At 35.5% G+C, this 18,136-nt stretch overlaps 1 protein-coding gene and 1 non-coding gene across 2 annotated transcripts; one reads left to right on the top strand and one right to left on the bottom strand.

Moving 5' to 3' along the window:
* The first annotated feature begins 1,474 nt into the window (after positions 1-1,474).
* On the top strand, positions 1,475-3,788 carry LOC140013446 (uncharacterized). The gene is made up of 3 exons (XM_072062727.1): positions 1,475-2,021; positions 3,157-3,269; positions 3,672-3,788. Exons 1-3 carry the CDS (start codon positions 1,475-1,477, stop codon positions 3,786-3,788), a joined length of 777 nt encoding a protein of 258 aa, XP_071918828.1.
* Positions 3,789-6,219: 2,431 nt separating this feature from the next.
* Positions 6,220-6,326, bottom strand: LOC113707570 (small nucleolar RNA R71). The gene has a single exon (XR_003452293.1). It is a non-coding gene; the product is annotated as a small nucleolar RNA R71 (small nucleolar RNA).
* Between the last annotated feature and the right edge of the window lie 11,810 nt (positions 6,327-18,136).

Genomic DNA, 18,136 nt, shown 5'->3' with positions numbered 1-18,136 from the left:
TTCCCTGTGGATTCGACTCTGCTTACCACTATTTACAAAAATTAACTTTAGTTGAGCAGGTTTTTATTATTGCACAGGCTGACAACCTGTCAATTTTTGGCACGGTTACCGGGGACTGGTGTCAGTTATTTGCTTCTTTTTAAATTCATTTTTGTTCTAACTTTCTGGTATTTTTCGAGTGTATGTCTCGTTCTTCTCGTACAGGTGAATTAATTTTTTACTCCGAGGTAGAAAAGACTGCGCATAGAATAAAAAAAGAAACCAGACAACTCAGAGAAGAGTACTCAAGTGTTGCATCTCAGATATCTGAGCCAGAAGTTGAACCAACAGAGTCATTTGGTGACACTTCGAGCGACTCGGAGCAAGAAAAAGTTACTATAGCTAATGCACGAACATTAAGGGAATTGGCTGTGTTTGATTTAAATCAGCAGCCTTTATGCATTACTTTTTCAAGTTTGAATGATAACACTCCATTTGAATTAAAATCTGGTATAATTCATCTCTTGTCATATTTTCATGGTTTACCAGGTGAGGAGCCTTATAAGCATTTATAGGAGTTTGATGTCGTGTGCAATAGTATGAAGCCCTCGGGAATCACAGAAGAGCAAATAAAAATGAGAACATTCCCTTTTTCCCTGAAGGACTCTGCAAAAGATTGGCTGTACTACCTACCACCAGGTAGTATCACCACGTGGGACTAGCTAAAGAAAAAGTTCTTAGACAAGTATTTTCCTGCGTCTCGAGTTGCAAGTCTAATAAAGGAGATCTGTGATATCAAACAGCACCCGGGGGAGTCGCTCTACAACTACTGGGAGCGATTCAAGAAGTTGTGCATCAAGTGCCCCAACACCAAATAAGTGAGCAGTTGTTCATACAATATTTTTACGAGGAACTACTTTTCAGAGACAGAAGTATCATTGATGCTACGAGTGGAGGGGCATTTGTGAACAAGACCCCTCGGGCAGCATGGGAGCTAATTGAGGGAATGGCCAAGAATTCACAACAGTTCGGTATGAGGGAGGATGTCTTGATACGCAAGGTAAATGAGATAGAAATATCTTCTATTCAAGAGCAGTTGACGGAGTTAACCTCGTTTGTTAGGCAACTGGCTGTAGGAAATGTATCTCAGGCCAAGGTGTGTGGAATTTACACTACTATGGGCCATTCTATAGATATGTGCTCAATAATTTAAAAAAAAAGTGCAGAGCAAGTGAACATGGCTGATCACGTGCTCGCACCAAGACAGCCATACGACCTATATTCGAGTACATACAATTCGGGGTGGAGAGATCATCCTAACTTTAGCTATGAAGGATATAAGCAGTTGAATTTCGCACCAAACAGGTAGCAAGGATACCAATAACAATACCAACCTCATCCTCCAGCACCCCCTTCAAACTCTAGTCTGTCTATAGAAAAGATAATGAAACAATTAATTGCTAATCAACAAAAGACGGACTCTAACCTACAAAGCATGAGGAATCAATTGGGTCAGATACAAGTAATGCAAAATCAGATGAATCAGATGACAGTGGCAATCAATCGCCTGGAATCCCAAGTTTATGAAAAATTACCGTCTCAACCTGAATTGAACCTGAAGAACGTAAGTGTGATGACTTTAAGGAGCGGGAAAGAAATTCAGGAACCTGACCTCATGATTCCAAAGGACAAGGATGAAAAAAAAATCGAGAACGAGCTTGAGAAGGAGAACACCAGCACCAAAAATCAAGTGGTACTCCCTGACCCAATCATAGACGTTAAAACTAATCTTCCTCTGTTTCCTAGCAGGTTGGAAAAACTAAAGAAGCAGGATAAGAAAAAGGAGATTTTGGAGGTGTTTCGCAAGGTAGAGATCAATATTCCCTTATTAGACACTATCAAGCAAGTGCCGAAGTATGCAAAATTTCTGAGGGACCTATGTGTCAATCGAAGGCAGTTGAGGGGAGACGAAAGAATCATTGTTGGGGAGAATGTATCAGCAGTTCTCCGAAGGAAACTTCCACCGAAGTGTGGGGATCTAGGTAGGTTTACTGTCTCATGTAGGATAGGTAACACTTTTTTCGTTTTTGATGATTCGTAGGTATCTATCTGACATGACGCGTCCGTGTCAACTAGGCGCGTGGTACATTGCAACTTCCTAATGCTTAGTAAAAAGGGTTTCGATCCCCTTGACGTGCCCGCGTCAAGTCATCCGAAGAGCTCATGGTCAGAAGGGTTCTGACCCTCATGATGTGCCCGCGTCAAGTTACCTGGAAAGCTCTTCACTTCGTGCCTTCATGACGTGCCCGTGTCATGTTCGCGGGAAACGTGGGCATTCAAAACCACAGAAAATTTTGATTTCCCTCTAATCTCAAATTTTGAAGTAATACATTTTGCCTAAAAAATATATAATAAAAAAATTAATTAATTAAAAAAATCTTTTTTCCTGTTTAGCCGTAACTTCAAATTTTGAATATCAACATTCTCAAAAAAAAAAGAAGAGAAAAAAAAACCAAGAACTATTTTTCTTTTTCTTTCTTTCTTCCTTCCTCTTTCTTTCCCTTTTCTTCCTCTTCTTCCCCGCTGCCCCTGTTTCCTTTTCCTTCTTTTCTCTTTTGGCCGAAAGCCTTCACCGTCATCCCTTCATCCAAACTCCATCGCCAACACCTCGCACGACCAGCGTCGCGCCGCAAGCCATCCCTAACGCAGCCACACGAGTTGGCCACCACCAGCGCCGCCTTCTCCAGCCGTGACGCACGTCGGGCTCCTCTCTCTCTCTGCTCACCTAGCTCACTTCCACCACTCCACCACGCGCACTCCAGGCGAGCAACCCACCACCCTTGTGCATGCAACTCCAACCCCACCAGTAACAGCCCATCGCACGGCTACTTCGCAGGCCGCTACCCCCCATAGTCACGGACGCACACCAACCGCCGCCCGCTAGCTTCTGTCCCCTTTTGTTCGCCACCACTAGTTCCACCTTTTTCAACTATTCGACAGTGGGGGTATTTGTAACTCATTTCCCAACTCCTTATTACTATTTGCTATCGTTGGAGGTGTTCATTAATGTGGGTCTGTCATTGACACTGTTTCATCAATTGTGTGAGTATTTTGGCTACACGGAGTCATTTTTACTCTATTTGCTGACTGATTGGAAGCTGGGGGTTTGAGATTCAGTTATTAATGTCAGAGTTTTCCACTACTATTGCTTGCCTTGTTCACTTCTTGAGGCTCTTGCTACGGGCTCACTGCTGGGGGCATTTTTTGAGTTTTTGGGTGCTATTATTGGAGTATTTTCCCTTGAATGTGTTAGCTGTATTTGGTTAGATACCGGAATGACTGCCAAGGGATTGTGCCTGTGTTGCTCTTGTAGAATTTTTGAACTCATATTGTTGGGGTCAGCATATTATTACGGACTATTGGTGAAACTGTGGATGGCCCAAGTTTGCTTGTTGACTGACTGAATTGGGTAGCCCCTGTGCTTATTGACGTGACTTTGCTAGTTTCCAGTTGTTGATACTAGTTTCTAGTTGTTGATTTTAAAGTGCAACTGTTGTTTTGTTGACCATATTTGGGCTTGAGTGGCCTGTCTTTGCTTTTGCTTGTTGAGTTGGGCATCACTGGTGACTACTGAATTGCATTTATTGGGTCCTATAATTGTTGGCAATTGTTATCTATTGTTGATTGAGTAGCCTCTTAATACCTATGGCGGCGATCTCGACCTATTTACCTCCGCTTTGCCCCCTCCAACTCCAAGGGCTGAGGACTGGCACCAGCTCCGGACACAGGTTGAGAATTTGGAGGTTTGAATGATTAACATCGACAACAATATGGCTGCTATGGCACAAAATTTGGTAGCATTCATGCAGCACACTGGTTTTCCACCCCAAGTCCCGCCTCGCCCACCACTTTGACCCGATTCCAGGGGAGTTTTGTTGCCCTTTCTTCTACTTTTGATGTTTATTTGCTACATTAGGGGTAATGTATCATTTAGGTGTGGGGGGGATTGGATTAGATGGGGTACTAGTGTTTCTATTTTTTGTTTTTTAGTAGTTTTTAATTTTTGGGTGTTTTTCCTTTATTTCTAGTTCGGTATTTGTCTATCTTTCGTTCATTTTCTTTCTTTCTTTTTGGTGCTTAATTCTCATATGAATACCAAGGTTTGATATTGGATTATTGACTTTAAATCTATTCTTGCCAAGTTTTGATATTAAAAGTGTATCGAATTAATGTGGTTGACTCCAAAACATCTCTTTGGTAAATATCGATAACTGTTTGACTCTTTTGATTTCCTTGTTAACTTTTCTATACATAGGGAATGACTGTTAGCATTTTAATATGAATTGGTCCAATATTGACTTTAATTCTTCATGTTTGGCAATTATGAGGCTAGCTACTCTTATTTTTATTTTTAGCGGTGTTCTTTTTGTGTTATTTGGCTGTGAATAAGGTTGACTGTACTTCGCTATTAGTTACTACTGAGTAACCGGAGGTTTTCACCTAAAGTGTCGATTCTCGCATCAAAAAATAGTAATTTTTATGAGTACATGGTCATATAGCGATAGGAGCTAAGTACCCAGGCACCTTCATCTGAAAAATGTCGGGGTTTGCGTCAAACGGCTTCAATGACTAGAGACTAAGTCTTTTGTCCTATTTTCTAAAAAAAACAAAAGGAAAAAAATAAATAATAGAAAGCGTGGAAAAGAAAAAAAAGTGTAGGTTGTGTTAGTGTGTGATAGAAGTCAGCTGCCGATTTATGGATTCAATGTGGAAATTTTGGTTAATATTTGGATTTTTTGCTGATAAATGTTGTGCGTCATTCCTTTTTCTTAGATTAATTAATCCAGAATTCAAAGAGTTTGTAGTTTAGAAGCTTACCGGGGTGATGTTTCTCGGATTCGGATCACTAATGCTTGATATATAGTTTTCTTTGGTATCTTGGCAATGTGATAGATAGAGCAATGGCCATTATCAAATTTTGGTGTTTGTTTACTGTTCTTATGCTTAAGGACAAGTATGGTTCAGGTATGGGGGGAATTGATAGGTTGCAATTTCATTATTTATTTTATTATTAATTTTTCCTACTACCTAACTCAATGTGGATTAATTATTAGATTCTACTTACTTTTCATAATTTGCATTTATTTCAGAGAGTAGAACGAAAATATCACAATCAATGTCAATTTGACAGTCATCGGGAAAGAATTCAAATAGAAGGCATTCAGGGGCATTTTTGGAATAAGGAGATGCAAGTCTTTTTTGATAATTTGGTCGAAGACAGCAACTAAGAAGCAAAAAGAAAGCAAGTTTGGGAGTATTCGTGGGCCTACACAAATGACGCCGCACAGCAATCGTAAGGCATTAGAGTAATCAAATAGGAAATAGGAACAGCAGGAAAATAGCACTACGGAAGCTTAGCTTTTGATTTTTCCTTGGTGCTTTTAAGTAGTACTTCTCCTGCGCATGTCAGGAGCAATTAAGAGAACTTTGACTTGTCTTCCTTCTAGCTCTTAGTAATTCCTTTTCCTTTTTGGTATGTCAATTTCGAATCCCTCTTTGTATCACTACTCCGAACGGATTGAATTTTTCCAATTTCAAAGGACAATGGCCGCTACTTTATTTACAATTTCACATGGGTTTTTCGCATCCGGGATGAACTAAATAATTTTCTGGTGCTTTTCGAGTGTATGCATCGTTCTTCTCATACATGTGAATTAATTTTTGACTCCGAGGTAGAAAAATAAGAAAAGAGACCAGACAACTCAGAGAAGAGCACTCAAGTGCTGCATTTCAGATACCTGAGCCAGAAGTTAACCAGCAGAGTCGTTTGGTGACACTTCGAGCGACTCTGAGCAAGAAGAAGTCACTATGGTTAATGCACGAACATTAAGAGAGTTGGTTGTGCCTGATTTAAATCAGCAGCCTTTATGCATTACTTTTCCAAATTTGAATGATAACACTCCATTTGAATTAAAATATGGTCTAATTCATCTCTTGCCATCTTTTCATAGTTTACCAGGTGAGGAGGCTTATAAGCATTTACAGGAGTTTGATGTCGTGTGCAATAGTATGAAGCCTCCGGGAATCACAGAAGAGCAAATAAAAATGAGGGCATTCTCTTTTTCCTTGAAGGACTCTGCAAAGGACTGGCTGTACTACCTACCACCAGGTAGTATCACCACGTGGAACCAGCTAAAGAAAAAGTTCTTAGACAAGTATTTTCCTGCGTCTCGAGCTGCAAGTCTAAGAAAGGAGATCTGTGGTATCAAACAGCATCCGGGGGAGTCGCTCTACGACTACTGGGAGCGATTCAAGAAGTTGTGCATCAAGTGCCCCCAACACCAAATAAGTAAGCAGTTGCTCATACAATATTTTTTACGAGAGATTACTCTTCAGAGACAGGAGTATCATTGATGCTGCGAATGGAGAGGCACTTGTGAATAAGACCCCTCGGGCAGCATGGGAGCTAATTGAGCGAATGGCCAAGAATTCACAACAGTTAGGTACGAGGGAGGATGTCCTGATACACAAGGTAAATGAGGTAGAGACATCTTCTATTCAATAGCAGTTGACAGAGTTAACTTTGTTTGTTAGGCAACTGGCTGTAGGAAATGCATCTCAGGCCAAGGTGTGTGAAATTTGCACTACTATGGGCCATTCTACAGATATGTATCGGATGATTCAAGAAGAAAGTGCAGAGCAAGTGAACATGGCTGGTCACGCGCCCGCACCAAGACAGCCATACGACCTATACTCGAGTACATACAATCCGGGTTGGAGAGATCATCCTAACTTCAACTATGGAGGATATAAGTAGTCGAATTTCGCATCAAACAGGCAGCAAGGGTATCAACAACAGTACTAACCTCGTCCTCCACCACCCCTTTCAAACTCCAGTCCGTCTATAGAAGAGATAATGAAGCAATTAATTTCTAATTAACAAAAGACGGACTCTAACCTACAAAATATGAGGAATCAATTGGGTCAGATACAAGTAATGCAAAATCAGATGAATCAGATGGCTGTAGCAATCAATCGCCTGGAATCATAAGTTTATGGAAAATTGCTGTCTCAACCTGAATTGAACCTGAAGAACGTAAGTGCGATGACTTTAAGGAGCGGGAAGGAAATTCAGGAACCTGACCTCATGGTTCCAAAGGACAAGGATGAGGAAAAGATCGAGAACGAGCTTGAGAAGGAGAACACTAGCACCAAAAATCCGATTGCTTGCTTAAGAACCTCACTGGATTTTTAACTCATTCCTTTAGTTTTGTTTTCCTTACAGGAGTGGAGGTCGGAGCAAGTAAGCATGAAATAGTATATATAATCTTCATGTACTTGTACTTTTGTAGATGAAATGTACTTGGAGATCTTTGGCAATGTACCCTTATGTTTCAATTTTGGGTTGTAAATTAAATTGAAATTCTTGGATGAATGGAACTTTTGATGTTAATCTAAAGGCGTGAAAGATTATTTCAAGAATGTATGTGAGTGAGTTCTGACGAGAGTTGAGTAGGCGGCCTGCCAAACCCTTGGATTCGCCCTAGGGGAAGGTGGAATCGTCACAAATTCTCTTTAAGCAGCAATTTGTGTAGAGGAAGTTTAAAGAATTGAGTAAGTCCTCAAAATCTCCTTGGTAGCGCTGATCTACGGTCTTGTCTGTGCTTTGAATAAACAAAGAGATGGCCAAGGGATTTGCTGATCATCATCCCATTCAGCTCATCAACATAGTTGTTATTCGGCAAGAGAACACATCTATTGATCATTAAATATGGAGCTTTGGAATATAAATGCAGATCAGGAAAGACAGAGGCAATGAGCCTATTGCTTTTAAATAATTGCAATTAGAATGATAGTAGTTAAGTTGGAAAGATATAATCATAGCATAATTAATTCATACAGTTTAATATTTTAGTATTTAAAATGCAAAATATTATGTTATGACCTATTGATAGAATCTTCTTTGTTCTCATAGGGAATAACCATGTGACATGGCAGGGCGATTTGTTTGTTATGATCTACTGGTTCAATGCCCTCTCCTATGCGCAATAAAAATTCTGAATATGTTGGATCCAGAATGGCTTGCATATTGTGCACCAGCTTCATTTTCACCATTTTGTTCCAAAGATTAGAGTACACTATACTAGAATGTACCTAAGCATCCAATGGCTCATTTTCCATTATAGGAAGTGTTTGTCTAAAATCACCTCCAAAGACTGCGTTCTTTCCACCAAATGCCTAATTACAATCCATAAGATCTTGCAGCAAGTTGTCATATGTTTCAATGGTCTCCTTTTTAGCCATTGAAGCCTCATCCTAAAGAATTAGTCTAGCCTCAATAACAAGCTTTGCAATTCTACTTTGTTTACTCAGTTGGCATGTTTTATTGTAGGACAAATCTAATGGAATTTTAAACCTTGAGTAAGCTGTTCTACCACCTTGAAGGATAGAAGCTGCAACTCTAGAGGTTGCAACTGCAATAGCTGTATAGCCATGTGATCTAAGTATTGCAAGTAAGACACTATACCAAAAAGCTTTCCTGTGCCACCTGGACCATCGACAAAGAAGCATTCACCTTGATTACAAAGTGCCTGTTTTAGTATAGAATCATATGCTAGCCTCTGCTGATCATTTAACATTGAAGGCATTAAGAGTTCTTCTGACGTTGGCTGTATATTCTTTGGTTGAATGCTTATTATAGTCAAAGCTAAATCTTCAGGCATCAACCAATAGTCATTCAAATTTTTACCCATTTGTTGTAATGCCCTGTTAATATCATCCAAAACTTTATGTGCAATCTCCAGGGAATCATATTCATTATATCTTTCTACGTTTTGATAATCTCTTGAGAACTCCAACTGAAATTTTTTCCAAAGATTTTTAGGATTTGACGGCAAACAATAGACAAGCATTACTGCAAATAGGAAATGTAAGACAAAGGCATTTGAAATGCAGTTGCTTCTTCTAAATTATCCTCTATGTATGTATCAGATTCTAATAGACCAAATTCTAGTGCAGCTTCTCTATATGATGAAAATTTTCTACCATTGACTGTCAATAGATCATCGAAAGAAGTAGGACCTTTTATATGTGCAATTAAAAGCCTTAAATAATACCTTTTGCCTTCACTTGGAGAAACTATAACAAGTCTTCCAATTACTTTTAACCTTTTTCTTTCTGTCCCGAGCTTAGCAGATGAAGTCCATACAAAATGCTCAAGAAAATTCTCTATATAGACAATTCAAATTTTGGGCCTCTTTATTCAATCTGTTCATCTCAAAAAATTCAGTAAGCATAGTTCTTGAAAATTTGCAGACAAAGAAAAATAGGAACAAACAAATAAAACAACTAAATTTAAAACATACAAGTAAGACATGTATGATCAAAGTTTACACGAACAAACACAGGAAGAAAGATCAACTGCATGGCTAGGAAAAACTTATGCCAAATTATAAATAGAAAAACTAAAGAAATGTAATCATTTTGACATTTAACAAGTACTAATGTTATACAAAGGAGACAGTAATATAGAATATACACTAATAAATGAAAGCTGTTTAAAATATTTATAGTAAAAAAAACACTGAAACAAAAGGAAAGAGAACAAATAAAATGGAAATTCACCTGAAAAGCATAGAAGCTGGAGCACGACAAGGAAGACAGAGCCAAGAAAAGGAGAAAAGAGCAAAATGAAGAACAAAAGTATACAAATCAAATGATACAAAAGTATTTCTTTGTCTTTGAAGTAGGTAATAAAAAATGGAGATGAAACGTACTTTGTCGTCGTCAGCATTGTACTTGGAAGCAACTACTATGAAGCAGTTACTCGTAGGAGCTTGCTGACTCCGGTACAACATTGTACTTAAAAAAGACTTCTTGCAAACCAGAATAACATTGAAGACCCTGTCCAAAACTTTTGAAGTTAATAATGTATAAAAAAAAAGGTCAAATAGTAACTAAAAGGTAATAATAAATATTCATTTACTAATACCAAACTTACCAAAAATTCTTGATACACTACAAAAAAATTAGACATACATGGGGAATGTTATAAAAAATTAATTATGAAATTGTTATTTAATTGCACATAATATAACTAATATATATAAAAAAAATTAAATGCAGTGGTAGTGCTCTCAAATATTTTGGAATGTCTTTTTTTTTATATATAGAACAATTACATAGTGAAAGGCATTATTATTTTTTAAAAAATAATTAATAGCAGTGGTTTTGCTCTCAAATAATCAAATGTTAAATTTTTTTTAAAAAAAATTACTTTATTAATTGTAAAAATAATAATATATTTAATCAGAATGATATAAAAAATTAATTAATCAACTAATAAAGGCTAGTATTAATAAGAAATAAATGAATAGAAAGAATACATATTTTATAAAGATAAACTCATTGTATTTAGACAAAATGTAATTAGTATTAAGATATAAAATGTAAGTGTCAAAAAATAAGGATACAAAAGTAATTGCAAAAGGCTCAAAAGCATCTATTTGGACCTTAATGAACCAAAGGATGAATTAAACATAAATCCAAGGGACATGACATATATTAAGTGCAAATAACTAACAATAAATTTAACTAATGCATTAAGTCCAAACCTCTGTTCATGAAAAACAAGACATGACATATAATTGTGACTAAAAAAGCAAAAAAAAAAACCCTTATACTATGAAATAAAGTATGCAAATAAGAAATATACTATGAAGTAAAGTAACATAAGGGCATAATTTAACTAATATATAAAAAAATAAGTTGAATGCAATGGTAGTGGCCTCAAATAAATTTAGAATGTCCGGATTCTTTTAGACCGAACAATTAAATAGCGAAAGGCATTATTATTTTTTAAAAAATAATAAATAATAGTAGTGGCAGGGCTCTCAAATGTTAAATTTTTGAAAAAAAATTGCTATATTAATTGCAAAAAAAAAACACAATACATTTAATCAGAATGATATAAAAAATTAATTATTCCACTAACAAAGAATGGTATTTAATAATAAATAAATGAATAAAAAAAGAATACGTATTTTGCAAAGATAAATTTAATGGATTTAAACAAAATGTAGTTAGTATTAAAATATAAAATATAAATGTGAAAAAATAAGGATACAAAAGTAATTCCTAAAGGCTCAAAAGCATTTATTTGGACCTTTATGAACCAAGGGACGAATTAAATATAAATCCAAAGGTCATGACATATATTGAGTGCAAATAACTAATACTAATTTAACTAATAAATTTAACTAATGCATTAAGTGCAAACCTCTGTGCATAAGAAACAGGACATGACATATAATTATGACTAAAAAAAGCAAAAAAACCATCATACTTTGAAATAAAGTATGCAAATAACAAATATACTATGAAAAAAAGTAACATGAGGCACTGACAAGAAGAAGAGCAGAAGTATGCAAATCAAATCAACCAAAAGTATTTCTTTGTCTTTAAAGCAAGTAATGAAAATCAGAGATGAAACGTGCTTTGCCATCATCAGCATTGTACTTGAAAGCAATACTATGGAGCACTCACTCGTAGACCTAAAAGCATGTTCAGGTATAGCATTCTACCTAAAAGGCTAAAACTGACTCCTTGCAAAGCAGAATGACATTAAATCCCCAACCAGAACCACAACTCACGTGCAAATAACAACCAAAAGTAGGACGACGAAAATCACTCCCAAAGCTCCTTAGCCACATTAACTATTAGTTTGATAATACTACTGCCAAGTACGGCTGGAAACGTGATTCTCACATTTAGGTAAGGTTAATGATGAATTGATATCTAGGTGACTAATACAAATAAGAGGTCAAGATTAATGCATGCAAGAAATTTATGGGTGAATGTGCTTTGCGTTTCAAGACATAAGCCTAAAAAATGGTCCGGCTCTGTTTGGATTCTTCTGTTTTTCAAAAATTAGTTTTTCAAATATTAAAATTTTTTTAAAAAGTACTCTAAAAGTAACTCCTCCTTTCACTATTTGCCTCATAAATCACATTTAGATTTGGTAGTACTATTATGTTTTCCTCGGACAGAATTTCAACAATTAGGCGGCTAAGTTGGATGATGAGACAAAAACTTCAAAGACATATCTGTTTGGATGGGAGTGTTTTTTAAAAACTAGATTTCCAAATACAATTCCAATTTTTAAAAAGTACTGTAAAAGGTAATCTAAAAATTAGTTTAAATATTTTTAAAATTTTAAAAAATATCTCAAAATATATTCTAAAAACTCTTCTACTCTTAAATATCCCAAAATATTTTCTGAAAATATTTCAAAATATAATCTAAAAACTTTGCTACAACAAATTTTTCAAAAACACCCCTAAAAACAGTTAATCCAAACCAAAATAAATCACAGTAATACGTACAAGGACAGATTCCACTCTTTTGTTTTTCCAAATTCCACTTTGTACCCATTTTAAACTTTTATTTTCAATACTTTGTATTCTAAAGTTAATAATTAGAGTAGCATTGCACCTCAGAATTTGGATTTGAGACGCCAACTCGCTAATGCTACCAATTCATCCTAAATTATCAGATAATATCAAACATCTTTAACAGGACAACCCTATACTACGCTATTCTTATCAATGATCACAATTGGCAACAACCTTTAAGGATATGAAAAAAAAATTAATTGAGTGTCCTTCCGTATTTCTTTCACCGTATGCATGGATGGGGTGGATAGACCTGGCATTAAATTTTGAAAAATGTTAAATAAATTTGATCTACTTTAAATAATAAATTAACTATTTTTTAAACTTTTTTTTCAATAGGAAACTCGGGAAAAGATTAATTTTGAGTTTATCATTCCTATATGTAGCCCACGTGTAGGGTAGTTGGTCACCAGAACCTATCACAATATGGGATTAGGAAAATGGCTTAAGATAGTTGTTAGATATAATTGTGTTAAATGATTTACGATTCAAATTTAGTTAACAGTGCAAATTTTGAAAATTGTATGGCTCAAATCATGTCACGTAATTTTGATATAATCGACGTATGCAGGCCCATGTAAAAGAGTACCTAAATATAACATGGATATTACGAAGTTGTTTTAATAATTTTTGCCCCTCTCTTACTTATTACGCAGTAATTATAGAGATAAAGCTCTTTTTTCTTTGGGAGGTAGAGATAAAGCTCTTAATTTCAAGAATTCTTCCTAGCATAGAACAAATAAAAGCGAGAACCAACTTCCGTTCGCGTAGGGAATTAGATGGACCTAAATGGGCCTACAGAACATTTAGTCATGTATGCCTTATTGGGCCTGGCCTTTGTTAATTTATAGCAGCGTTGACTAAAATCTTTTGGGATATCAGGCAGTTAAAGCCGATGCTGCAAGACAATTTAAATATATGCTGCACCTTCGTTCGGACAAACTTTGGGTAACTTAACACATGGGCCGAATCACACCACACTTGATTGTTCATGGGGTGATCAAAGGCACTATGCAATTAATCGAGAGAAGCCGCATGTTTTAGTACTCCTATTCTGCAACTTGAGTTTCAAAAATGTTAGTTTTTTTTTTTTTGATGAAAAAAATTTGGATGGATTCAGCTATTATCATCACCAAGGCCCAGGATATATTCTGAGGGCCATCAATCACGAGGGCCATCAATCACATATAAAGTTCTTACAAATTGGCCACTAATATAATCCTTACATTAGCAGTGAAATTTGAACACACAAATTTTTGTTAGGAAGTAATCAGTTCCTACCAACTGAACCAACTTATATTAACAATACCAAAAGATGTTAGATGAGCTTCTGCTATTGTTTGTTGGGTGTATTATTATTTTAATCTACACTAGGAGAGGAACTAATTAGGTCAAGGAGGATTAGAGGGAGGAGATCCCACTTCTAGATCAAATGGGTGTATTACGACACACCCTTTGAATTCTATTGTAAGTACAGAAATTCAAACATCTAATGTACAGTAACCTAAGGTGAGTTATAATTTAGCCGGTGAATCATCTAAGGCGAGTTAGTTTACTAAATGGTCTATTAGGTGTTAGGAAAACAAAAATGTCAAAGGCGGTGTGATTTTAAAAGTTAAAGATCACTTTTAACCACTAATTTTCGGAACCTATCGTTATTCTATATTTCTAAATTTTAGGCATTTCCAACCCCGCGATTTTAGACACTTTTACGAATATTTAGAATTCCAAATAATAGAACTAATGATTGAGGAAGTTTAATATGTATTTGTAACATTCAACATAGACAAAATTCTATGTTAAAAATAAGGCATCAAAATCCAAGTAAGGCATTAGTAATTTCTTTTGTTTTTTAGTATAAGTGAGAGGTCTCGAATTCGAAATTTCTCATTTACATTCTCTTCATGTACCATTCAACTCATCCCTCTCCCAGGACATCATCCAATTCATCCCTCTCCCAAGACATTAGCAAGAACAAATGCTAAACTTTTGTTTAATCTGCTAAAAAATTCAATTAATTGAACACCCGCAGAACATGAGCATTGAAGATATGCCATACAACTGATATAAAAGAGAATATGCTTCACTAATACATCCAAATCCCATTCATGAACCAAGAGAAGCACTCGCATGCCAAGCGAAGGTTCATTGAGCCAAGTATGGGTGCTATAAACGAGTCAAGTTCGAGTATCAGAAGTAAATACTTGAGTAGTTGACAAGTTTAATTGAATATTTATATTATTTATATATTATATATTTTAATTATGAAATGACTATTATGGGTTTGTATTTTAATAAATTTTACATGAAGTAATGTTTAGTAAAAATATGTGATGGATGGCAAAAATGTAATCTGATAAATCTAAAATGTAAAAAATTAAAAACAAGAAAAGAAAATTTCAACCTTGAATTCGAGTAGTTCGAACTTGATAAGGCTTGCAATTTATTCGAGTTCAAACGAGTCGAGTTCGAACTTGATTTCCATTATGTTGAGTAGAATTCAAGTTCAAATTTATATACTCGTTCAAACTTAACCTCGAGGTTAAATAGCACTAATAGTGATCACCTCGAGGTTAAATAGCACTAATAGTGATCACCTCGAGGTTAAATAGCACTAATAGTGATCAAATTCGAATTCGAGTATAATGTTACTTGAAATTAACTCGACCCGATAGCACCCTAGAGCCAAGTCACGGGCCAACGTGAAACCTCAACCATCACCATCCCAGAATCCTCATTAAATAATTGGCTTAATTTCAAGGCACGGAAGGTGTATTGACATATATTCTTTAAAAACTGAAACCATGAAGAAAGTTACTCTTAGGTCCCCAGTCAATCATGATTCATGAATGGCCACCTTAAGTTTGTGTCCCAGCTCATGGTCAACCAAGTTTGGGGTCTCTGTAATTGTGGACTCTGGTCAATAAAAATTAATAAACAATATTGTAATTGTACTACGTGATAATCATCGGATTAGGATTGACATTGTATGTAATTTTCTTAAACTTTTGGTCCTATCATGTGACCCACGATAATTGAATGCCCAAAAACATGAATTACCTTATTCCCTTCCATTAAAGCACCACAGAAATTCAAAACCTTCAAGCGACAAAAAGAATATCAATCCAGAAAACCATAGATCTACAAGATCCAGTATTGCACGCTAGCAATCTAAACCCAATTATAATCCTTTGAAACTTCAAACATAAGAATACGTGACTTGCACGGTTACACCACTCCCTTTCTATAAATCGCCATAGGAATTCGTTTCTTCTCATGCATCAAAGAGATTAATTGATTAATAGTAGATCTACTAGATCCAGTCAATCGGGCACCAGTAATCTAAAACCAATTGTAATCCTTCAAAACTTCTAACATAACAAATTATTTGCTTCAAACTTTAACGATTCAGATTCAAAGTCTGATATTAAAGCTCTGATATCACTTGTATTTCCAATTTCATAATATCATATATTTGATTCAAAATCTGATATTGAATCTCTGATACTAATAATCTAGTAGGCATTACCGATTAATATTTGTTTTAACGGGACAAAAAAGATTAACTACACTCAATTAGGAAAGCCCACTAACCCAGAGAATAGCTTCCAAGCAAGGTGCCAAATTAGAACTTCATTTTTATATTAAGACCTTGCTCATAAAAACTCTAAGACTAGCCATTTATACTTCGAGTTCCAAGTGAAATATCAATCTGTCTCTTAAGTCTTAACTCAACATTTCTAATAATCAAATATTTGCAAATTGTACAATTTTTCTCTACCTTCTCTCTATCGTTCTTCTTCCATAGGAGAGAGATCTTGGCTTCAAGTCAAAGTTTCTCTTCATCTTTTTCTGTTTTTGTTTTATGTTTAATAAAGTCACTTCTATGATATTCTAGTGAGAGTTTTCTCTCTCCTAGCATTTAGTAGTAAGAGCTTTCTTTTCTCCTAAACTATGCCAATGGGAGTCTTGTTTATTTGTTTATTATTTTTTCTCAAATCTAAGAGTTTTTTTATATCTATATAATATATTCGGAATATTTTGGGTCATCTCGTTATATCTTAATATCAATTTTGAACTTGAATCAATTGGATAGCAGATCTCAGGGAATAGACATGCACCATGCATAGATATTTATGGAGCAAATTTATAATTTTTGTGATTCACAGTATAATCTTTCTTATTTTGTAACTCTGTTAAATCTAATAATTTTTTAGATCAAATATATCTATGATATATTCTATATATTTTCTCCATTAGTGTAATTTTTTTCTGTCAAGCAAATTATGTTGAACGATTTTCAACTAACTTGTTACTAATATTGGTTTCTATTTTATCAAAAAGAAATTTTACAACCTACAGAATGGGAATATCCCGGCCCAACGAATCCTAACCCACATGCAAAAGTTCCTTGTGACTAATTTGAGGCGTCCGTGTTTTATTTCCATGCATATGGTAGAACAATTTATTGCTATGGCCAGGGGTGGAGCCAAAACAAATTTTCAATAGGGGTAAAAGCAACTTTAAAATTTTTTATCTAATCTTTTTTTTTTTAGTTTTTTAAGGAAAAAATATTCACCAACAAGTACAAATGATGCATATATTTCATGAAAAATATCAAAAAACAAACTCAAAATTATTAATGTAATAATAATTTTATTTCAAAAGCAAACTAAATCATTTACAGTTGCTCATGACGAGTTTTCATATTTTGATAACGGTTTACAACCTTTTCATTTTGAATTTCACGAAACATATTTTTCTTAATATAAGTAACTAAACAATTATTCATTCAAGTGTCTTCCATTTTATTTTGTAACCGATTCTTCACTATATTCATTATCGAAAAAACCCTTTCTACGGTAGCTATAATAACAGGTAAAATCAAAGACAACTTTAAAAGCATATAAACCAATAGATACACAACTCCAGGGGGCACACTTGAAATTACATCAAATTTGTATAGGTATTATAGAAATTTAAGGGGGGGGGGCAGTGGGGGCCTATAAACCAATAGATACACAAAATTTCAGGGAGTACAGTTGAAATTACATCAAATTTTTATAGGTATCATAGGAATTTAAGGGGGCAGTGGGGGCACAGTGTAAATCCGCCAGTGGCTATGGCCAACCACGAAATAAGGGTGGCGGGCAGGGGCAGCCGGTCCCAAAGAATTTTCAAAAATTATATATGGAGTATTAGATTTAAATTTGAACTCTATCATTTTAGATCCTTAACAAGTTTTTCTTATTAGTTAATATGTTTATCTCCTTTGGGGCTTCTTTCAAAAGAGGTTTGGAATTCTGGAGTCTTATTCCTCTACGGTGTCAGCAATGGTTTTGTCGAGGTTTGGCTCGAACTCTTTGGTAATGCGGGACCACATAAGGGCGGTTATCCCTATAGTAGTTCTTTGGTTTCTCTGGAAAGCTAAGAAGAAGGCGCATTTCGATGGAGCATGTTTTGAGGCTCGTAGGGTAATCACCTTGGTAGACAACTTTATGGGCCAGTTTCCAAGCTCTTGACGAGACATTTCAGGGGTGACTATGAAGATCCATGGGCTCGTCTTGGTGTCTAGTTGTCAAGGAAGAAGGAGGGATATGTGGTTTCTTGGAAGCGGCCACCGTCGAACTATGTCAAATTGAACACTGATGCTGGTGTCTCTCACAATCAAGCATATGGGGAGGGGATTGCTCTGAGACTTGGAA

This window comes from Coffea arabica, chromosome 8c (genome assembly GCF_036785885.1).
Source record: "Coffea arabica cultivar ET-39 chromosome 8c, Coffea Arabica ET-39 HiFi, whole genome shotgun sequence".
Taxonomy (NCBI): Eukaryota; Viridiplantae; Streptophyta; class Magnoliopsida; order Gentianales; family Rubiaceae; genus Coffea; species Coffea arabica.
This window is presented reverse-complemented; position numbering and strand designations above follow the sequence as displayed.